Source organism: Elgaria multicarinata, chromosome 1 (assembly GCF_023053635.1).
Source record: "Elgaria multicarinata webbii isolate HBS135686 ecotype San Diego chromosome 1, rElgMul1.1.pri, whole genome shotgun sequence".
Taxonomy (NCBI): Eukaryota; Metazoa; Chordata; class Lepidosauria; order Squamata; family Anguidae; genus Elgaria; species Elgaria multicarinata.
Window position 1 is genome coordinate 116,707,930 of NC_086171.1, and position 24,894 is coordinate 116,732,823.

Below are 24,894 nucleotides of genomic sequence, written 5' to 3' on the forward strand. Positions count from 1 at the left end.
GCATAGTCTTGAGTAACTTAACCTGAAGCTCACTAGTTGAATTTGCAAGCAGCTATCAGTTCTCCATCTGAACTGTAGGAGTAAAAATACTGACCTATCTTTCAGGGTCTGTATTTGCTTGTTATAATTATTCACCCTATCTTTGACTCTCTTTTTCATACTATAGTAGTTGTGTGCCTTGTGCACTAATTTGGTTGTATCAGAGGGTCAAGCTACATGTTATGCTAATTGCATAGCATGTAGCTAAACCTGATAGTTTTATTTACTCTAGCATAACTGTGTGCAGTCCTGATTCGGATTGGAAATAGCATATTCCAGGAGGGAAGAATTAAACCTTCCCCAAACCATTTCTTCTCCAAAATTCCACTCTCACCCCACTCATGGATGGGTTATTTATTTATTTTATTTATTTATTTAATTACATTTATATACCGCCCCACAGCCGAAGCTCTCTGGGCGGTTTACAACATTTAAAAATAGTAAACATTAAAAGTATACAATTTAAAACACACACACACACATAAAAAACAGTATAAAAACAACAGTATCCATTTAAAAACAACAATTGTGGGGTCCATTAAAAACAAACTTAACGTTGTTAAATGCTGTTAAAATGCTGTTAAAAATGCCTGGGAGAAGAGAAAAGTCTTGACCTGGCGCCGAAAAGATAACAATGTTGGCGCCAGGCGAGCCTCATCGGGGAGATCATTCCACAGTCGGGGGGCCACCACTGAAAAGGCCCTCTCCCTTGTTGCCATCCTCCAAGCTTCCCTTGGAGTAGGCACTCGGAGGAGGACCTTAGATGTTGAGCGCAGCGTACGGGTCGGTTCATGTCGGGAGAGGCGTTCCATCAGGTATTGTGGTCCCAAGCCACAATACCTGATTATTTATTTATTTATTTATTTATTTATTTATTATTACATTTATATACCGCCCCATAGCCAAAGCTCTCTGGGCAGTTTACAACCGTTAAAAATGCTAAACATTAACAAGTATGCAAAATTTTAAAAACCATCAGTAACATAAAAACAACAGTATAAAAACAACTGTATACAAAACAAAAGCTGACATGACTCCAGTGGAGGCTTTAAAAACACACAATTCCACTACCACCACCACAGGGGAATGGAAAAACCAGAAGGAGTTATAATCCTCCCCACCCAAAGCCTCTAAACTAGTGGGACTAGTCATAGAGTCATAGAGAACAACTTTGATCAAAACCTGAATTAAAATCCATGGATTAGCAATTAATTCAGGGCAGGCCCAAGACATTTTGCTGCCTGAGATGGAGCAGCAAATGGTGTCCCCAACCCATTAAGTTGAAGCACCCAAAGCCAACCATGTTATTTTGGCATGGGGTGGGGAATCCCACAAGCACTTCTCCCCTTCTCTGGCAGTAAAAATAAGACGCTAAGATCATCTTCCTGGCCCGCCGCTCTGACTATGTCACTCCGCTTCTGAAATCTCTTCATTGGCTCCCAATTCACTCCAGAATCCAATATAAACTTCTCCTGCTGACCTTCAAAGCTCTTCACGGTCTAGCTCCTGCCTATCTCTCCTCTCTCATCTCACACTATTGCCCCGCTCGTGCTCTTCGCTCCTCTGATGCCATGCTTCTCGCCTGCCCAAGGGTCTTTACTTCCCTTGCTCGGATTTGTCCATTTTCCTCTGCTGCCCCTCATGCCTGGAATGCTCTTCCAGAACACTTGAGAACTACCAACTCAATCACAGCTTTTAAAACTCAGCTAAAAACTTTTCTTTTCCCTATAGCTTTTAAACTTTGAGTTTGTTCTGACTCTATACTGTTAGCTTCACCCTTCCCGGTGCCTGTTTACACTTCCCTGTGCCTGTTTGCATTCTCTTTCCCTCCTTATTGTTTACTACAACTTTATTAGATTGTAAGCCTATGCGACAGGGTCTTGCTATTTACTGTGTTATCTGTACAGCACCATGTACATCGATGGTGCTATATAAATAAATAAATAATAATAATAATAATAATAATAAGAAGAAGAAGAAGAAGAAGAAGAAGAAGAAGAAGAAGAAGAAGAAGAAGAAGAAGAAGAAGAAGAATTTGGTGCCTTTTCATGACACTCAAAATCTGCTGCCTAAGGCAGCTGCCTCACTCTGTCTAATGGTAGGGCCTGCCCTAAATTAATGCATTGATTGGTTTCTTCAAATTAATTTCAGTCCTATTGAAATCCTCCCTACGTTCCAACCCATTTCTCTTTCTGTTTCTTCCTTTTGGGCTGCAAGGTATACAATAATAGCAAATAATTAATCCTTCCTGTATAAAACAGACCAGCTTTTGGTAACCTTTAAAAAAAAAACACCCAGTGAAACATTGTGTTGTGTCCTTTAGCACTATTATGGACACTCAGTCTGTTAGGACATATTGGGCGATTATAGGCCACTCTTTTCAGAAAAAGCCATGGGTTTCAAGTTAGCAGTAACCATCTATCAATTCCGGAGATTATGGCATGATTTACTGTCCCGGCATGGTGTATTCTCTGATTTTCTGCCTCCTATGAAACATTGTGCTTTCCTTTTCTATTGATGTATCAACTATAATAGTTACAAGCAGCTACAGAAAAATCAATAGTGGACTTTCATTACTGAGCACATAAAGTAAAAGAGGACCATGCTGTGAGAGTCTCTCCGCTGTTAAATAGTCACTGACTGCAAGGTACACAATAAATGTCTGTTATTTTGGTCTAAATGAAGGATGTCTGAATTTGAAACATCAAGTATCTCAGATTTTGGACACAACCAGGGCTTCAAGTCAGGTTATCCTAGCTAGTAATTCTTCTCCGAGGCAGGTAACGAGGTGGATCTGTCTTCCCTACGATGAGATCTGAATTTAACAAACAACAACAAAGGCTAAAGGAGAAAATGAACAATCTGAATGACACATTTGTGTGCATTGTGTGGCAATCCCTCTGGTGCACTCACCTGGCCTGACCTGTGCATTTTAATTGTGTTAATGTTCACCATATTTCAAAAATACTCTTTGGCCTAAAGTGAATGGTGCAATAACCTGCATGAGGTGCACTTTGATAAGCAACAGCGATCAGGACAGGAGAAAAAGCTTCAAGTGTTCATTATAAATGGCTGAATTCAGGGAGGTGGAGTCAGTATTTATTTATTTATTTATTGCATTTTTATACCGCCCAATAGCCGAAGCTCCCTGGGCGGTTCACAAAGATCAGGGATGCTTGAGTACTGAAGCTATTTTAGGTATTTTATATCCATCTTTCTTTCATACCAAATTGTCAGACCATAAATGGCAACAACTCTCTGTTTCTATAATGCTTCATGATTCATGGATGGTGTTTGATGCTATGCTTTGAGCCACATTTCATGTTTAAAAATCCATTCCTACCTGTTTGGATAACTGTACAACAGTTCTGTGTCACCCACAAAGACTAACTAGCAATTGGGCAGACAAAGAGCACTTCTCTTGCTAATCCAAAATGTTCAAAATCAGAGGACTATGCCTTTGGATCTTTATGTAAGGGGTTGAGTTATGTAGACATGTCACTCTGATTCCTCTGTGGCTACTCATTCATAAAACTGACATTCAACAATGTGACATTCAACCATTAGAAATTAATGTCGACTTTCAGCTGTTGGTATCCAAAAGTTATCACATGGTGACCCATTGAGAAAAATGGATATCCATTAATTACAGAGAAAGCGTTCACCAGAAGGTGACATTTCCCAGTATTAAGAAGTCATAAAAACTCACTGTTGAAAAATCTGAGATGCAAAACCTTACTAGACACTGCCTGAAAATCCTAAAGAGGTATCTTCATGCTTTATGTTTGACCTAGAAGGCTGCTATGAACCATTAAAAGACACAGAAACTAGAGAGGAAGTCTAATATTTGAATTTTTATAGATCTATATTAGAATGGTTTGGCTGAAAGGAATAATGAGTCACTGGGCTAAGTAGTCTAAAAGTGAGGGGTGTGGGGTTTTTTTGAAGTGGCTCGATTCAGAATGCAAACTACCCCTGTTCAAATATTTATTTTTATTTATTTATTACATTTTTATACCGCCCAATAGCCGAAGCTCTCTGGGCAGTTCACAAAAATTAAAACCATGAAGAACATAATGAAACAACCAACAATCTAAAAGCACAAATACAAAATACAGTATAAAAAGCACAACCAGGATAAAACCATGCAGCAGAAGTTGATATAAGATTAAAATACAGAATTAAAGCAGTAAAATTTAAATGTAAGTTAAAATTAGTTGTTAAAATACTGAGAGAATAAAAAGGTCTTCAGCTGATGACAAAAGGCGTACAGTATAGGTGCCAGAAGGACCTCTCTGGGGAGCTCATTCCACAGCCGGGGTGCCACAATGGAGAAAGCCCTCCTCCTAGTAGCCACCTGCCTCACTTCCTTTGGCAGGGGCTCACAAAGAAGGACCCCTGTGGATGATCTTAAGGTCCGGGCAGGTACATATGGGAGGAGACGTTCCTTCAAATAACCTGGCCCCAAGCCGTTTAGCGCTTTGAATGTTAGTACCAGCACTATGAATCAGGCCCGGACCTGGACTGGCAGCCAATGAAGTTGTAGAAGGACTGGCGTGATATGGTCTCGCCAGCCAGTCCCTGTTAGTAAACGGGTTGCCCTGTTTTGTAGCCTCACCCCAGTGCAAGCTGAATCCAGATCCTTCTAAATTTGGACTTGGTTCATTGTCCCCTTCCATGGCCATTACCAGCCATCCTCTGTCTTGCCTCAAAGGTCCTTTTCCACCAACTGCAGTGGTACTGCAACAGCAGCAGCAGCACCAAGGTCTCTGTATGAGACTTCCCTCATGCAGAAAGCAGCATTCTGTGGTCAGTGTTTCTGCTGAAACTTGCCACATGCTCTGGAGTGCACAAAGCAATCCACACTATGGATTTACAGTCCTTCAGACACAAGCTATGTATTTCCCCACAGTGAGTAGATACAGTTTTAATTTATATAAGCCAAGACCCAACACTTTGAATCCCAGCCATTATACCTCAAAATTATTGATGTTTACTTGGCTTTAATGGCCTCCTTATGAAATCAGGCATCAACGATGTAGTTTTTGTCCCTTTGTTGTTTGGTCAGAAACTAAATGCTAGTCAGTCCCTGAATCATATTTCTTTTCTTTTGACTTGTGATCTTAATAGGATTGCTTCAAGGAAAAGGAAGCATATAAATGTCCTTGAAGTCTGATCATTCTTGGCTTAATGCACACTCAGGCAAAGAGATGTTATTGAGACTTTTTCTTCCAATGCATATAATGGTGATTGGCAGGGTGAAAAGCTGCTAACTCAGGCTATTGATGGCTCAGCATCCCTTGGCCACAAAAGGAGTGCTTCCATATGGCTTATTGATTTAGAGAGCATACCACTGTGGCAGCAAACCATTTTTGTCTGCCGTAGTATATACCAACATGGTGGGGAATTCACTTAATCCTGACATCATCCTGGTGCTACACCCTATACAGCAGCCTTTCCAGCAGCTTCATCCTGGCACCCCAGCTCAGTCACCACAGGTAACTTGACTATGTGTAAACTAGGGTTGGGCCACATGCAGAATGAAGGCCACACGTAGCCCAGCCAACTCTTGATGTGCCCTTCCCCACCGAACTAGCAAATGTGTCAGCAGCAGGAAAATATTATTGGGGTGGAATAATGGTGCTTTTAGCACTAAGAAGTGCTAAAAGGGTCAAATTTAGCTTGCAAATAAGGGTTTCAGCTGTCACATTTGTTATTTTTGCTTTGGGGGGCACCCTATGAACTCTGTGGCACCCCATGTCTTAGGACCTGGGGGGGCTTCCAGGGGGAAGAAAATGTCTCATTGCCCACCCCTACTGTAAACTATGGAATGGATACAAATCAATGTATTATATATACTTCAAGCAATGACCCTACTGTCGAAACATACTCACCACGTTCTGGGTGCACATACAGTTATCCCCCAGTGATCAAACACAGGGAAAACCTGTTCTTCTCATTTTCTTTGCAGGGTGGACTTGCACAGCACTCATTGGCTGGACCTTGTAGTAATCAGAAAGCCATGTTCCCCCACCTTCTCCCAGCAGTTTTTAAAGTATAAAAAGTCTTTAAAATCCTTTTAAAAATAAAGTGCAGTCAAGCATGTTGGCCATGAAGCCACCTCCTTCAGTTTCTCAGAGCAGATTTTTAAATGGGGAATGGGGGTTAGCCTTGGGAAACTAAAGTTTCACTCAAATGTTTGAACATTATTATTATTATTATTATTATTATTATTATTATTATTTATTACCTGCCTCTCCCTCTGGATCAAGGCGGGGTACAACACAAATACAAAACACCATGAAATACATATAATTGATTAAAAACACATAAAACTAATATATTATTAAAAGGCAGCACATTATTAAAAGGCATCACAAAATTCAACTGGGTAGGCCTGCTGGAAGAGTTCATTTTTTATGGCTTTCTTAAATTCCAGAACACAAATCTCTCCTGGCAGGCTATTCCACAGTCTGGGAGTGGCAGAAGAGAAGGTCCTCTGGGGAACAATTGTCTGCCTAGTTTTTGCTGACTGGAGTAAATTCTTCCCAGAGGACCTGAGTGTGTGGGGTGGATTGTACAGGGGAAGACAATCCCACAGGTAACTTGGACTAAAAGCATGTAGGGTTTTAAAGGTAATGACCAACACTTTATACTTTGCCCAGAAACTAATTGGCAGCCAGTGAAGTGAAGTGAAGTGAATCAGTGAAGTGATTTTAAAGTTGGTGTAATATGGTCACCCCTAGATGTACTGGTGACCAACCTGTCTGCCATATTTTGTACTAGTTGAAGTTTCTGGACAAGGCACAAAGGTAGCCCTATGTACAGTGCATTGCAGAAGTCAAGCCTCAAAGTTACTAGCACATGCACTACCATCTTTAGGTCTTCCAACTCTAGGAAGGTACGCAGCTGGCATATCAGCCAAAGCTGATAGTAGGCACTCCTGGCCATCACATCTATCTGAGCTGTCATTTGGAGCGACAGATCCAAGAGCACCCCCAAGCTGCAAACAGTCTTTCAGGGGGAGTGTAACCCCATCCAAAACTGGTTGGCTCACCTCCAAACCAAGGCTGGGGCCTTTAACAGTAAGCACCTCTGTCTTGTCTAGATTCAGTTTCAGTTTGTTTTTCCTCATCCAGCCCATTACCGCCTCCAAGCATTCATTCAGAGGAGACACACTATCCTTAGTGGATGCTGTTGTCAAAAGCATAGAAAATATATTTGGGTGTCAGCAGCATACTGATATTACCCTGCCCCATGCTTCTCGATGATCTCTCCCAGAGGTTTCAAGTAGATGTTAAACAGCATTTGGGATAGGATGGCACCTTGTGGTACACCATACAACACCTCCTTCTTTGAGGAGCAGCTATCCCCAAGCATCTCCATCTGGAAGCAGCCTGAGATACAGGACCGGAACCACTGAAGCACAGTGACCCCAATTCCCAATCCCCTCAGGCATTCCAGAAGGATACCATGGTCAATGGTATCAAAAGCTGCTGAGAGATCCAGAAGTACCAACAGGGGCACACTCCCCTTGTCAATACTCAGGTGTAGATCATACACTGAGGTGACCATAGCAGTCTCAAGTCCATATCCTGCTCTGAAGCCGGTTTGAAATGGGTCTAGAAAATCTGCATCATCTAAAACTGCTTGGTAAATTGATAAATAAGTAAATTGCTTCAAAAGAAAGGCAAAGTGAACAACTCATCGAAAGCTAGGGCAAGGAGCAAAGAAGTCAGCATTCGATCCAGTTTCTGTTCATGAGGCACGAATGCTGGGTGCAAACAGAGTTCATGCTGCAGCAGAGAAACTTGCTTCTGCTCATTTCTAAATGCTTCGGTACACACCTATTATAAGTATTTCCCTCAAAACCTGCAGCTTAGCAATCTTTCTCATATAGGGCCCTCATATTGTATTGTTCAGTAGAGTTCCTGGTATTGTGGAATCCCCAAACCACTTCCATGAAATAATTAGCTAAACTAACATTTTTTAACCAAGCTCATAAAAGCTTGAAATGCTATAATTACATGCAAATATCATCCTCATTCCAGAGACCAGAAGAATGCCTTTGAGCTAATATTTATAACAAGAAGTGTTCGACTGAGATCTCTTGTAATTTTCATCATACCTGAGGCTGTTTTCCTCATTCGATTAGCTGAATTTATCCTGAGGCAAGCCAGACATCTAGCACCAGCTAAATTCAACAACTGGAGCTTAAAATTTGGCTTAATATATCCCCACTTGGATCTGCCTGCTTAATTCTCTTTCATATGATAACACTGGTTTATTCATAGTCTGGACTTGCCACCTGAACAAACTATACCACATATCTTATTCTAATAACATAAGAAAACTTCAGGAAGAAAAAATAAAACCACAGAAGTTTTTGAATGAAAGTGAAATGAAAACTTGAGACTAAAGTATAAATATTTTGTAAAGTGATGACAGATTTTTTTTTCTCCTAGAAAAAGCTTCTTTTTTAATGTTCTTAGATTTTCCCCATTTGGTAAATATAGATTAATGTTATAAATGTACATAGCCTGAGTCATGGGGTTTCAATAAGAATTGTAAGACTGTGTTTTAACTGTAGTAAAATGCATATGGATAACTTTCTTCAGCAAGAAAAAAACGACTTTCTTCTCATAATTTGGAGAAGTTGCTATGGTTCTTCATTAGACCTTTAATCAAAAATACAGCCAAGACTAAAGTTTCTATCTGAAATAAGGTTTTTAAATGAGGAAAGCAGGTACAACTCTTATTAATTCACATTTGTGGTTCCATGCAGTTGGCAAAAAGTCTAATGAACATGCAGAAATCCCCACCTATACATAGCAATGCTACTGAATTTCATAATTAGTCAGCTTGTTGGTTGAAACTCGTTCAATTATAATTCTCACCTTTGTAGTGAGTCTGGGTCAATGTATTACAAAGTCACTATTAATTCCACTATTTGGAATTGAATGTGAGCTTTGGCACAGTAAAGAAGTACACAGATATCCCTCCCCAAATTTTCAGTTGTGCTACCACCTAGACACCCCCAAAATTTACTTCAAGCAGTCTCCTTAGCTGCTTTTTACTCCAGGATGAGGACTGAGAGGGCATGCTCATACCAGCGATTACTGATAGTTAGTAAACATCACATGACATCATCATGCAGGCAAGCCATGTGAGAACAACCAATCAGAAAAGGGGCATGATGTCATGCCATGCTATGCAATTCCAAACCACTGCTCCAAAGATGCACCTTGACATTGAGCATGCACAGAAACTCATATACCCAGAATGAGAGTTCACAGTACAAAAGCACTCTCATCCAAGCTCACATGGAAGAATTTCTTACTTTCCCAGTAAAGAATGAATTCACTTGGGGGTAAATTTGCCCATCCTTACCTATAAGAAGTTACTTCCACATTTCCTTCAGTTCTATACAATACAAAAGGAGCAGCCCCATTCATTGTGTTGACTGAGGGGTAGCCAGCTCCCTCAATGGTGAAAGAAAGGAACTCTGCATACACAGACTCAGCATTATCATTTCTTCCCACTTTCAATATGCTGAGCTCTGGAACTGAAAATGAGTTCTGGGGCTGAATTGGTAGTGATTTGTTACAGGAGAGAGCCCCAAACACTCATCTCTGTATGTCAAAAGGCATTGTTGCTGGTTCAAAGGGTTTCCAATCTAGCAAAGGAAAGAAGGCATAGCTGATCTGTTGTTTAGGAGGGTACCATTTTACATGCCATTTAAAAAGAAGAAGAAGAGAAACATAATTTTAAAATAATACACCTGGCAGCCTGATGCCATAAAATGTTGTAAAATGTGCTTTTATTTGAGCTGTGAACTGGTCTGTAACAAATTGTAGTTCTAGCTATGCTTAATAGTTAGAAGCTGAAATGGGATTCACACCAATAATTCCAGCATTCTCCTACTATGTAAGCATCTTATCCTGCATTTAAAAGAAACCATCATTGAGCCTAACCTATTATTTCTGCATGAATGCAACGCACTGGTTGTTGTAATGCACTTTTAAAAAGCCAGACTTCCAAAACAATGTATCCATTATTTGACACTCCAATGAACTTTAAAATATTTTATGGTCAGGGTAAAGAGATAGTGACAGAAAATTACGCTGCTATATTTGGTCTTAGGCCACTGACAAAAGTTTTAAGTACCAGTAATGTACTTGGCCCAGCTTGTTCGCTTGTAGATTGGGGTGAGGGGTTGTTTTGTTTTTAAAGAACAAATTTATTTTATTTGTACTTTCTTGAAATTCTTTTTAGGCTGCCTTTAAGGGGAGATTCACTCAACAAATCCCACTTTTTCTTTCACAGAAAATGCTGACTGCTTGCTGGTTGAAGTTTCCCGCTTGCTTATTTGTTTACTTATTAAAGCGTTTACATACTGCCCTTCATCCTATCAGGATTTTAGGGCAGTGCACAATCAGGGAGGTATTATCCCAAACTGCTGCTCCACTTGCACTATTGATGCAAACTAGCATAAGCAACCGCTAGCAGTATGCAAATAATGTAAGCTGGCATGACATGTTTCCCCAGAAAACCCATAGCACCAGCTTACACTATTGGTATACTGTAAGAGGTCTCTTATACCAGTTTGCAAACTGCCTAATACTGCCATTCCTTGCATGTTTTTCCCTTGGTCCTTTCCTTTGAAAAGTTCATGATTTCCTCTTATATCCCATTTCCATTCATATGGCCTTTCCATCCCATCTTCCATGAAAACTTATTGACATCCATCTAGCTTTACTTTCTCTTTCCTCAGGGTGTTGAGAAGTGGTTGACAGTGTCCAACCACTGGAGAAGTTAGGAATTTATATAGGTTAACAAACAGTAACCCAATATATAGAGAAACTGGCACGTGGCTTAAGGGACTGAGAGGTATGAAATAGAAGTGATACCTTTTGTTTTGCCTAATCACCCTGAGGAAGGACCCAAGGGTCCGAAATACATCAGATTTTATAATAAACAACATCCTTTGTTCTACCCCTTTGCCTTTGGCTTGTTGGGCATCACTGTTGGGGTTTTCCTTTTTTGGCTCTTGTTTACGTGGCTTAATGGCCTAATTTGAAGCCCCAAAGACATGGGAACCATATCTCTTGTGAATGTGGATCCTGTGGAAACACACGGTGCCTATTCAGTAGGGGATCTCTAATCCTAGGAAGAGTTAAAGGAGTTCTTTTGAGGGAAGAAGGCCTTACCCTATCTTATCCTACCAAGGGAGAAGCACCCCTAGAATCATTGTGAGCTAGTAACAATGGAGCATGTATATCACTACCAGATGTGACACAATCAGAAATCACATGACAAGTTATCAAGGATCTTTATCTTGTATTACTTTGAGCAATTACTGAATAACGAGAGCCAAATACAGAAGTGGAAATGCCTATCAAGTGAGGTCTTCAACACAGGTCCACTTCTGACCTAGCCTTTTTGCATCCATTGGCTATTTTCAGTTATTTATGTGTGATTTTTTTAAATCTGAATAGGTCATCCCCAGAACATAAATTTGTAGGCAGGTCATTTATGGAAATGCTTGCAAGCAAGTTGCATGGATAATTGATTTGGGGTGGGAGATGTTCACACCTACTGACTCATGGGACTATTTCAGCAGATTCCACTTCATTGAAAACTGCTATATGTGGCTGTTAGTGTTCAGTCTGAACACAACATATTTGGTAGATGATAATTCCCATGTTCAGCAGATGCATTGTTCACTTGTAATTAGTATTCTTGAAAACTGTCAGCAACTCAAAACAACACATTTTACAAGGAAGTATCTTAGGAAGTATTTTGATTAGAGTTTCATGTAGGAAGTGTACTTAGCCTTCAAGATGGATTGTTTTAATACAGAGGGTCATACACAGGGATGAATGTTGGATCTTGGGTGCGTTTAGTCAAGGCACTTGTTTCTTACAAGCTATGTATCAGCAATCCATGATGATTCTCAACTCTCTACAGAATCATAAGCTGCACAGAGGCAGTACAGTCCACATGGGGGAAAGTAAGTGGATCAGAATTTATTAAGACATATTAGAAGTACTGGGACCTAGTAGGAAAAAAGAGGAAATATTTTATGTCTTTGTCCTTATTTCATAACTTTCTGTCAGTATGAAGTAGGCCTGCTTAAAATATTCACTGATTTCAGTTTTCAGATCAAAACAAGCAATTTGACCAAGGAGAACATTTCTCCCAACCAATGCTTAGGTTGAGCAAATATTCATCATTTAACATTTCTGTTCAAAGCCATTGTTTCCTTTATTTCAACTACTGAAGTTTCAGCATATATATTTCCCCACAACTGCTGCTTTCCTGAATTAATCACACTGGCAATCTCATCATGTAGCAAATATGATGATGTCACAAATCTACCTATCCAAGAAGATTTGGTTATGTGATAATGTTAGTGAGGGCAACTGAAAGCGATGACAATTTAAATGACTAAGCAAGCACTGTAACAAGGAGGGCTGGAAAATGAACAGAAAGGGGAGGTGTTTTCTCAGCATTACAGAAGTGTTTGTGAAAGACTGGGAGCAGCTCATTGGTTAATCCACATGACACCTTGCAGTTGAATGTGTGTTTGAGATTATGGGCATGTCTACACCATGCAGTTATCCCGGGTTCAGCTCAGGAGCATGCCTGTATGTTCATATGATGCACAGGGGATCCAGGGGGCAACCAGGGATGGGCAGAGACTTTCTCCGGGATAACCAAGACCTTGGTTATCCCAATTTTTCCTGTGGTCTTGGGAAGATCCCAAGCTCTGCGGGGGGGAGTGGACACCTGTTCCAGCTTCTTCCCGCCTCCTCCGGCTTTCAAAATGGGCACGAAGCTGTTCCAGGGGGCAGCAATTTCACCAACCCTGGGATGGGGGGGTTGGCCACAGAGTTTTAAAAAAATATTTTCCCAGATCGGGGCTGCACAACCAGGCTCCTCTTCCCCCAAAAAAGAATGGTGCCCACAACATCCCTCTTCCCTTCTGGGACGTCGAGTGGCCATATAGAAGCTGGGGGAGGGTCGCGGAAGCAGGTAAGTCTGTGATCCTTCCCCCTCCCTCCTGCTACACCCTTAGGTGTAGATGAGCCCTATGAGAAGCAGCACAACTGTTCGATCTGTGGAGCTGTGTTATCTGCGATGGCTCAAGTATACATTCATGTTGTTACTTGATGTCACGAAGTTCAAGTGATTTACATGCATCTTTCTGTGGGGATAATCTCACAGGAGCAATGGATTTTTTCCATTGGATTTATTAGATTGTAAGCCTATGCGGCAGGGTCTTGCGATTTACTGTTTTACTCTGTACAGCACCATGTACATTGATGGTGCTATATAAATAAATAAATAAATAAATAAATAAATAAATAATAATAATAATAATAATAATAATAATAATGGCAACATACAGAGGAGCCATGTGTCCCCCTTTACAGAGGATAGTCCTCTATTTGATGGCATCTTCTGTTTGAAGGGCTGCCCAGCCAAGTCCAGTTTAAAGATAAAGAACCATAAGACTTTTGTTCATCAGCAGTTAGCACCTGGTCAGTAGACCAAGCAAGCGCACAGGTCAACTGGTCTCAGTCTTCCACATGATTGTGCAGTGTATATAAATTATAATTATTTCTAAATTTGCATTTCTACATATCAATTAGAATATGCAAAAATTATGCAAAACTATCTCTTCTTTTGTCCTGCCTTTGTCCTCCCTCTTTTGGACAATGCATAAATGGTTTACCCAGGAACATAGGAAAAAAACTCGACAGCACTGAACCTTCTTTTTTTTACTGTTTCGCTCATCCACGTCTGGTTCCCGTGTGGACGTGCTCTATGTTGACCCCATGAGAGGTCCATTTGTTACAGGTCACTGGCATTTCATCATTCAACTACATTCTAATCTATAATAATAAAAGAGGATGTCTCTGTCTGTCTGTCTGTCTGTCTGTCTGTCTGTCCATGCCATAGAGCAAAGACAGTGAAACCTGGACCCTTGAAACTTGGTGTGCTCACTAAAGAGCCCCTAGGAATGAGCACCTCAGGGAATTTTGTTTTTTAAGATGTTAATTAATTTTAATTAATTGCAGTAACATCTTCAGCTGCTAGGAGAAGACTTCCCTAATCAGCACTTAGCTTTGCCCATCCATACAATTTGAAGCTAGGAGAGATTAGTAGGTCGAGGGCCAGAGAGATAGGCCTATCCCCTTCCCCCTGCTGTAGGGCAACCCCTCTTCGGGGAAATAGATTGGGCAGATCTTTTTCTTAGGGGTCTATAGGGTGCATCATGGCAGGGGCAATCTCTAGAGATGCCAGCAGAAAGGCACAACTCTGGTCTAACTCTGACATCTTGAAGATTTTGCGAATGCCAATTCCCACCCATGCAAAGCTGGGTCCATTTGCTAATATAGATGAGGGTGAAGGGCTTTACGGGTGATGTGTTTGGTGAATGCAGCCAGTCAAATATCCATGTTGTGCAATGAAAATAAATTAACTTTCTTTGAAAAGTACTTACACAGCTCCTTCACAGTAACCACTTTTCAAAGTTAAATCTCTCATTCCCTTTCATATTCCTCTTTAGAATTCCCAAACCAATATGCATTCTCTGTAGATTAATCATGCACCAAATTTCAGTTTTTCATGTCTCAAATATGAGAAGGGTAGGAAGTCTCTGTGAAACCTAAATATTTTTATATTTTCCCCCCTCTAAAGGCCAGACCCATTTTTAAAAAATATGCGGACGTACTCTCTTCAAGCTGAATTTTGTATGCAAAGTTTGAGCGAAAAGCTCTGTTTTGTGGTGGAAGGATAAGCCATTGAAAATTGGGGTTATAAGGGAATGCTGACAGATCTTTAGAGTGACTGCAGAGCTAATACTGACACCTCTGTGGTGTGTTTTTTTTTAAAAAAAAAACCACCACAGTCTTTATCTTCAGAAGTAAGCTATAGAGGAGACAAATTCTCTGTCTGACAGAAATGCTACTGCAAGTGCTTGTAAAAAATAATAATATATTCTATAAGACCTCAGGGTTTACTCTCCAATAAGGATGGGGAAAGAGATGTGCCCCACTGTGAGCACAGAGTAAGACTGTTTCATATAAAAAGTTGGTAATTAGTCCCTGAGTGAATAAAGTGGAAGAGATAAGAGATTGGTACTTACTGAGGCAACACAAAATGTTTTTTTTTCCTTGTAGTTAGAATTGATAGGAAGAAGAAGGAGGCCATTTCCACCCTTTTTAATTGTACAAGTCTTTCAGAACTTGGAAATGCTGATTTCTTAGATTATGCTTAAGCACAGGGACTCTCAATTTTGTACTCAGATGTATAAAGCACCTGGATACCACAAAAGAGCAGAAGTGCTTTAAGCTCCAAAGATTGTCTTGTTAAAGTTACAGATTTGATTTTATGGCATCGCTGACATCAATAGAGTTCTGCTGGCAATGCATTTGTATTACCGCAGCATTTGCCATTAGTTTTTCACAGAGACTTTTTTTTTCCAGAAGGTAAATAATTTTCTATAAATAAATCAAATGCCTCTACTGCTGTAGGTGCAACTAAAACAGATTTTACAGCATCAGTAACAAGCAAGTTTTCTTTGTCCCTCCTCTTTCCCCCTTGCAATATAAAGGGGACCAAAATGATCACTTAAAATACATGTTAATGCAAAACCTATTATACATATCATTATTCAAAAAGCAACATCTAACAAGACGTAATTATAATTTTTGCTCTGTTCTTAAAGTCTGTTTAAAAGAGAGAAGGAGCACTTTGAGAGGCATCATTTATTTAATATTTTCCCTTCAGTGTTAGTTTTGACAGAAAATTGTCTCTCACCACCTTGCTTGTTTTTATAAACTAGAGTGTTATGAAGACATTTTATTAAAAAAAAAGACATAAATTTTCATGACAAATTTTTGAATAAATTCCAATGCAGAATAAGGGTGCTGGACATCACTACTGACTTTCCATCATGCATTTGAACTTTCATAATCATGTCTCTAGGTAGAGCGGACCTTTTTCCCCTCTCTCCTTGATTTGGTTTTGCCTCATCATTTATTATCAATGGCTGTAGAACTAATGGGATTTGCCTCAAGTCTGGTAACATGATCTCAAAGACACCCAATACTTTATGAATGAAGAATATCTCCAGACCAAACACCTCCAGAGCAGACCTTAGGACTGTTCTAAAATATATGCCACACCATATATTTTCACACACCAACTTTTGATTGCTACCTAAGAACTTACTCTGTGCAGAAACACAAAACCAGGTGGGGTGGGGTGGAAGAATTAGCTGAATACACAAATGTTCAGCACTTTAGAAAGAAGAAGAAGAAATGGCTTTGCCAATAAATAGACACCAAAGAAGCGGTGTTAGGAAGTAGCACAATATCACAAGCCAGTGTGGTGTAGTGGCTAGAGTGTTGGACTGGGTGTCTGGAGATCCCAGGTTCTAGTCCCCACTTGGCCATGGAAACTCACTGGGTGACTTTGGGCCAGTCACAGTCTCTCAGTCCAACCTACCTCACAGGGTTGTTGTTGTGAGGATAAAAATGGAGAGGAGGAGGATTATGTACACTGCCTTGGGTTCCTTAGAGGGGGAAAAGGCAGGATATAAATGCAATAACAAATAAATTTTACATGATGTTGCAAGTGGATGCCATGGCAAAAATATCTGGGACTGCAGGGGGAAAACTTGGCTGCTATCAATTATATAAACGCTCCCTGTTGCAAATGCCATGTATTTATCTGAACTAGTAGTCAGTACTATTAGAAATGTATTCCAAGGATAGAAGTGCCTCATTTTAAGCAGTTATCATTTAGCATCGCAGCTAAATGAAAATCCTTTCATGTACATTTTTATGGAGTCCATCATCTGATTAAACCCACTTAAACATTTGGGCATGACCTATCCGCCCCACCCCACTCCCCAAAAATGAACCGGCATAGCTACTCTTACAGTGGGATGAATGTATTGATTTCATTGCCAAAACAGAAAAGTTGAAAAGGGGAAAGGCAGAAGAAAGAGTAAATGTGAGGGTTAAGCAATGAAAGCAAGCAGTGGTGCATTTGCCCCGGGACTTTATGGTCTTACTGGGTGGGCTCTTTAGATGCTAATGTGTATTACATCGCTTACTTCAGAATGTGGTAAGCCTTCACAGCTGCCTTTTGGGGCCCTCCTGCTAATTCTGCTGAGTGGGGCCCTGGACCTCTCCCCCAAAGTCCTGCCCTGATGGCACCACTGATTGAAAGCGTGCGAGAGAATCCACCGATACATTGATGGGAATTGGTATTGCTGCCTCCTGTTAAAAAGGCAGTCAGCACAGGAAAACCAAAGGCAGAATAGACCAACCATTTACCAATTCCACATGCACACAAGGAAAAAAGAAAGAGACCACGGCCTTCTTTAATGAAGAGAAAGGTAAAATGGTCTACTCACAATATTGACCATCTGAAAAGGAGGACAGGGCTCCCGTATCTTTAACAGTTGCATAGAAAAGGTAATTTCAGCAGGTGTCATTTGTATGCATGCAGCACCTGGTGAAATTCCCTCTTCATCACAACAGTTAAAAGCTGCAGGAGCCCTGCCCTCTTCAACTAGAGTGACCAAATACAAAAGAGGGCAGGGCTCCTGCAGCTTTTAACTGTTGTGATGAAGAGGGAATTTCACCAGGTGCGGCATGAATACAAATGACACCTGCTGAAATTACCTTTTCTATGCAACTGTTAAAGATACAGGAGCCCTGTCCTTTTCATATGGTCACCCTATCTTGCATAAAAATGCAGACACAGAGTAGAGTTTCAGACTAGAGTTTGTTCAGTCTATTTCTTTGTTCTATAACACCAGCAAGACAGAGAGAGAGAGAGAGAGAGAGAGAGAGAGAGAGAGAGAGAGAGAGAGAGAGCAAACACAACTGCTCCCAGCAATGGTGGAAGGTCAGAGAGAGATGGGGGGGGAATGGGAGGAGCAGGAAACCACACTGTAGGCTACAGAGATTCTAAGGCTAACTATGCCCCCAAATTCCCACACATTACCCAGCCAAATGCAGCACTGATCACCTCTCTGTAACTTGCAGATAAGATTGAAATATTCCCAACATTCATTAGGTCACAGGTTCTGGGCTGCACTCATTCTGGAAAAAAGCTTGTTCGATCAGTATTTCCCTCTCAATCCTTCTGTAATCAGACCTTTGGAAACACTGTGCTGCCCTTAAGGGAGTTAGGTGATCCAGAACATCCTAGCCTAAAAAGCAGACTACTAGAGTAGTAAGTTGATTCAAGAGGAGTCTTTCCCAGAAGTCGCTTTTGCTCCAGAATTCAGTGGAGACACTGAAATAGCTGAGTAAATGCAGTATCTTTGGAAATATTTGCAAACTATTTTACTTCTGGAAACCAGAAACAGTCCAAACCATCCAACAGCCAGAAAAAGTAATATATCAACATTCAAAAACCATAAAATATACTAGTCAATCTGCCTAAAGGACAATGGCTTCAATTCAGGTGGGGTGAGGGGAGAGAGAGAGAGAAACCTTAGTAATTGAAAAATATATATTTGAGGGATTCGGGTCAGGCGGGTTATTTTGGCAGTCACTGGAGTGTACCAGATGGTTCATTAGCATAAGGGTAGGCAAGTCAAAGGCTTTCAGAATAATTTAGTAAATGTCAAAAAGAAACAAGTATCCTGTCATTTTTTATTAGAATTAACTACAGCCTACCCTGGACAGAGATTTCACCTTGGGTCAGAAAAATTAATACAGAATTATATGAATTGTGTAATATGTCGGGTTAAAGCTACGCCTTCCTCCAGGGACTCATTTGCTGGCAATATATTACAGTTCTGTATGTTAGGAATCTTCAACCTTTCCCTCCGTAAGATATGAGTGGGGGGGGGGGAGTTGACCTTGCTCAAAATCCATTGGTGTCTAATTGATCTGAGGTATATGCAGAATTTCAACAAGACACTCCGCTAAAGCTACGCTGTGATCATTTTCCCAAGAAACTTGGCAAAGGGATTTAACTGAATATTCAGCAGCATGTAAAGCATTCTTTTGTCAAGAGGAAAATATAGTCATTAAGTGAAAGAACATTTTAGTAAACAGGAATTAAAATGCATCTTTTTTTAAAAAAAAATGTGATTGTGTCTTTTTTTTTTTTTTTACTTTTTATTCAGATGTTAAAAACCTAGAAAACTTCCAGCTGGTGGAAGGTGTTCAAGAGCAAGTGAATACTGCTTTGCTGGACTACACAATGTGCAACTATCCACAGCAAACAGACAAATTCGGGCAGCTTCTCCTGCGACTCCCAGAAATCCGGGCGATCAGTATGCAGGCTGAAGAATACCTCTACTACAAACACCTGAATGGGGATGTGCCATGTAATAACCTCCTCATTGAAATGCTGCATGCAAAGAGAGCATAAATTATATCCTTTACCCAGCTTCTGCTTTTGAAAAAAGAAAAAAAATACTCTGAACTGCTCCAAGCGACACTAATTGAAAGAACTTGGTTTAAAGAAACTTTGCAAAAATAAAATGTAAAATGTTATAATAATCAAATACTTAATAGAAAATAAGTGATGTATCAGGGTATTTGTATTGCAAACTGTGAATCAAACACTACACAGTCTCCCCAAAGGAACTTGTATAGGACTTTATCACTGGAATGAAAGGAGATTACAAATGGATATCGATACCATTGCCAATGTCAAATGAAACCCAACAAAAGGAAGGAACAATTCTCGCAAGTTAAAACTTTGCCAGTTGCCACTACGGAGACACTTAGGAGCACATTTTATCTGTATTATTCAGCTAACAGATCAAGGGGATGTGTTAAGCGCTACTCCCCTTCATTGGTTAGCAGGACTGAAAGCACCTCTAAAGGATGCAAACCTGCAGTCACCACACTTTGTCATCCTTCCACGGACTGAATTCTTGTTTCTCCTTGAAGAAAGATGTGGAGCCCCAATCTGTATTAAAGGTCTGGGGTGGGCCACTTTCATAGTACACATGCATACACATAGCAGCGCCACCAAAACAAACAAATCAATCAATAAAGCCTGGTTTTTGGACTGTCTGTGACTCAGGCCTGCAAATAGTTAATATGGGGAGGGGAGGGGATTATGTTCACAAGGTTAGTGTGACATTCTTAATATGTTTCCAAAGTTTGCTTTTGCCATTGTGTTCATGTTCATTCAGCCAGGCAGTATCTCTCTTCCATCAGTGGAAGGAGGAATGTCTAACAAGTGTCAGGAGGAAGCTGCTCCAAAGCAATTGCCATTGGACCATGTATTTTTCCAGGGCAAGCATCACAGGAATGGCTTCTCAAAAGCTTTTAGTGCCAAATAAGCTTGTGGATACTACTCAGTCTCTTGGCCGTCATCTAACAGAAAACAGTATTTCTTCTTAGGGATTTCAAGCAGTAGCATCTCTTGATCTGCCACACTTGATCTGAATTAAAATGAATTACTTGGATTCAAGAAAGGAATTCAGCTCAGTGACTTCCAATCATACCCTACTGGCCCTTTTGTTCATGACCTCTTCCGCATCCCACGAGTATCTTTACTGGCATAAAGGGCAGGAGAAGTCTATCAGCTGGGGTTCATTTCCGAAACAGCTGTGCAGACAGCTCAAGAGGAGGCCTGCAGAACGTGTGGCCCACTAAGTGAAATACAGCCCAGCAGACTTGGATTGCACCAAGAACCCAATAAGTCCCCTGTTTTTTGCTGCTTGCCTGGGACCGCAAAGGAAAGGAGAAGGTTCGTCAAGTACATTATGTGGTTGGTGGGCTGCATTTGGTTTGGTGGATTGCAGGTTGTGCAGGCCTGCTTTAGAATGGCCAGTTGGACCTTTCTTTTACTGGTCTAACCAATAAAATCAGATCCTGGCAGTTATCAGGATCTTAAAAGTGAATGACCCTCAGCAAATTGCCCTCTGGTGGATCTCCTCTACATTGGCTATGGGCTTACCTGGCAGCAATGTGTGACATGAGCCACCATTTTAAATTTCAGATTATGCCCTGGAGTGACACTACATCAGGGGCACTGTGAGAAATGTAAAATGGCAACTTGTAGACCCTGGGTCAGTGCCAATGCCAGTGAGCTCTGCCGAGTCCTTGGGACCCCTGGAGCCAGGGAGCTGATTCCAAACAGGGCTTCAGAACTGGTCTGACAAATAATTGTTGTAACCAAGCTGCAATAGTGACCTGCCTAATTCTACCCTGACACTACCCGTGATTAACCAGATTTCACCCTTGCTCTACCACCCACCCTTCTGTTTATGCCCTCGCTCTAATTCTAGGGTGGTTTGGTTGTTCACTCTGCCCTGACCTGCCAATTTCTTCTCCTGGGAAGAATGTATTGGTGTGCTGCCATTAGTCCTATTGATGCCATGCTGGCAGAAACCAATGCATGTGCAATGTCAATAGCACTTGCTAGCACAATGTCTTTCCCAGGAAAATCATCATGCTAGCAAGTGCTATTGATGTTGCTTAAGCGTTGGTTTCCAATAGTGCAATTTCAACATTGGATCCTTTCCCATTACTACCTCTTGGCTACACACCCCTGGTTTGGCAAAGGGAAGATATTTTTGAAATGTTGTCAACCTTCAGTGGCTATATCTCAGGGACTACACCTGTGCAAGGGGAGAATGCAATGCATTATACAATCACACATTCTCTTGCACTGATGTAGCAACCCACCCCACTCCACCCTTCATCTGGAGATTCTTCCCTACCACCCACCCTAACACAGGAAATCCAAGTACTTCAGCTTTCACTAACCTCTGGATCAAGATGTAGGCCATAAAAAGCCAACAGACAAAATGCTTTTACCTATGCAAGAAAAAGATACTCAAAGTGTATAAGCTGTTGAAACCAAGCAGTGGGTTAGTATTATCGGTAGTTTGAAGATCAGTCCATTTTAGTACAGCTTTGAAATCAGAAAAGGCATTTTAAAGCAATTACTCAAAAATGTTTTATGTGAAGACAGAAGAGCGATACTGTTGTGTCTACGTAGACCAAAGTCTCCTGCAGAACAAATATTGGAGAAGGACGCAGAATTATCTCACTATCCAAAATGAAGATATCAGTATTATAAAATGTAGGGCCACAGCGATGAAAGGTTTGCCTTATTTCAGAATTCTGAATGGTAACTGTACAGATGTGGATCAACATAAGTTTAGGAGAGGAAAGTATTAACACTTTACATTTTTGAAACTAAAAATAAAAAAAAGATTATCGTGTTTACATTTGTTAGGTCCGGTTGGGCGGGGGAGGGGGGAGCTGTGACGATGTTGCAAAGCCGTGATTTCCTTAACGTTGCTTTCTGATTGGTAATTTGTTTTACCAGTACTTAATTACTGTATGTCGTGAGACACTAAAATCAAAAAGGGAATCTCATTTATACGTTTATTTTTTTTATTTTTAGATTATTGGCTGCACAATCACTTGTAGAAACTGTATAAAACTTCTACTCCCTTAGCTTTGTTTTCCTGAAGATTGCTGGCTTTTAAATAGTTTATTTATATTGTATATCACAGTTTTCATTGTAGACAATTATGATGCTAATTTATTGTTCCTTGGTTTCATCTTTATATAAAAAAAAATGTAGCCAGAATAAAGAAGCCAAATATATGTGTTTATTACAGCATGTCTTCAAGTTATAGTTCATAGTTCAGGGACATACAAAGGTCTTCACAGTTTAAGATCATTTGCTTGAGTAAATGTCTGTAAAATCCTCATAATCCTAAATGTAGTTTATTTAAAATCTAATGTAAAATTTGTGATTTGCACCTTCATTTGTTTCATGTGAACCTAGAGAGGTGCATTCTTACCAGAATATCTATACATACATTGTATACCAAAGACAACATGTATTTCTTTTGTATTAGTACAGAACAGAGTATTTTATCATCATGTTAATTGGTCTAATATTATTTTTACATGTGGATCAGGGCAACACGTGGGTGAGGGAGGAGGGATGGGAAATGGGAAATCCTTGCTCCAACAAAGAGATATTTCCCTGGCCACAAAATAGGTCCTTTTACCAATACATCTGTTGTTCTGTGACATAGACAGCTTTGGATATTCCTCCCTAGCCACTCTGAGGAGCCTCACTGAAAGGTAGCCTGCAGCAGAAAATCCAAATGACAACCTCTATTATGGTAAAAATAGCCCATTCCACAAACCTACATGGCACACTTCTTTTAAACTGAAAGGCATTTCTAAAGGAGCTTGAGGGTATACTGTTTAATCAAAAGTTTCACTTGGCATACCCAAATTCTTGGATTATCTAAAATAGCTCTTTGAACCCTAGCCCATGAGGGGGGGAATGGACAATTTGATGGCATGTAATGGTACCCGAAAATCTACTGCCTTGCCCTACGTGATGGGAGAGCCATTCCTGTTTCCATCACCCTAAGAATACTGAATATGATAGCAGCTGAAGCAGCATTGATAGAAGTGTTGAGGACTATGGCTTAGGAAAGCCATGTTTTATAAGTATTCTGGAGAGTGTCCATCTGAAAAACATGCCCTGGGTTCTAACATTTGTGTATACAGCCAGAGTGGTCAGGTAGGAATAACAAATTTAGCTATACCAAGCATGTGCAAGTCTTAGATGTTTGTATCACATCACACACCATCAGCTCTGTCTTAGGAATCCTTGACAACAATAGTTCACTCTATGTTTTCTAGACAAATGACAGTATTTCTTTTTTTAAAAAAAAAACAACCAAGTCATCATCAGTGGCGTTTAGAGGTAACTATGACATTATTTCACATATACATATGAATGGTGAGGATTTTTACCCTGTCACTTGTCCATATTTTGCAAAGCCCTTTACTTTTTTGTTGAAACACCATGGAAAATTTCACTTAAAGGTTGAAAGCAGAAGAAAACCACTAACAAGGCACAATTATCTATAGACAAAACCAGATCATTAACATAAGGATGTTAAAGGCAAAGAACGAATAGTGGAAACATTTTCGAAATAAACTAGAACATACATTAGCCAATATCAGTGGTTCCAAGAATCACTCTGATTGCCCAAGTTTGCAAAACTAATGTTAATTGTTAACCACTTTGTAACAAGACATTTACTTACAATTGCTTTATTGATTACATATTAGTAAAAGCAGACTAAAATACAAAGGTTTTGGCTTTGGCTGGTTTCTTATAGTTGTTCAGTGTTTGTAACCAGACAATCTGTAGTGTCTGACTATTTGTATTACAAAATATGTTCCGCAGCTGCCTGGCATTTGAATCCATGCAACCCTTTTAGAATGTGCAGTTAGTTACCTGTTAAAAGTTCTCTTACTGTATCTGTGAAGTTCATGTTGTCTCATGTCAGTTCTTGCCAGGAATTTTCTCCAACACCAATGGATTTTTATTTCAATAAATATTGATATGGCCATTCTGATCATCTTAAAATTGTTTTTATGACAACTTCATTGTAAAAAAACAAACATTGAGAACAATAATAATAATAATAATAATAATAATAATATGTCAAGCAGAAGCGGAAAACAAAATTGATGCAGAAAGGTCTGTCTATTGAGACACATGAAGACCTCTATTCCAAACCTAGAGGTGATACCATCACAATGAGATTTAACATAGTAAAACTCCTTATGAGCTATGACAATAGCTTTTCACACAGATGGTCCCAAGTCAAGTCTTCTTCGGTTAAAAGGATAGCAGGGCTGACAAAGCTGCCGCTGCTGGTCAAAATAGGTGATGTTGCTAACAATGTAATCCTAGGAGTGTTTACTCAGTTTTAAATCCCATTGTAATCAATGGGGCTTACTCCCAGGTAAGTGTGCAAAGGATTGCAACCTGAATGGACCAATGATCTAACTCTAT

General features: G+C 40.1%; 1 protein-coding gene across 3 annotated transcripts in view; it reads left to right on the forward strand.

Annotated features, from left to right (window-relative positions):
• Nucleotides 1-24,445, forward strand: part of NR5A2 (nuclear receptor subfamily 5 group A member 2) — a 142,506-nt gene extending 118,061 nt beyond the window's left edge. For all 3 annotated transcript variants that reach the window (XM_063135262.1, XM_063135254.1, XM_063135270.1), the window contains exon 7: nucleotides 19,208-24,445. In XM_063135262.1, coding sequence (XP_062991332.1) covers nucleotides 19,208-19,455 — 248 coding nt within the window. In that variant the 3' untranslated portion in view covers nucleotides 19,456-24,445. The remainder of the gene's footprint in view (nucleotides 1-19,207) is intronic.
• The last annotated feature ends 449 nt before the right edge of the window (nucleotides 24,446-24,894 follow it).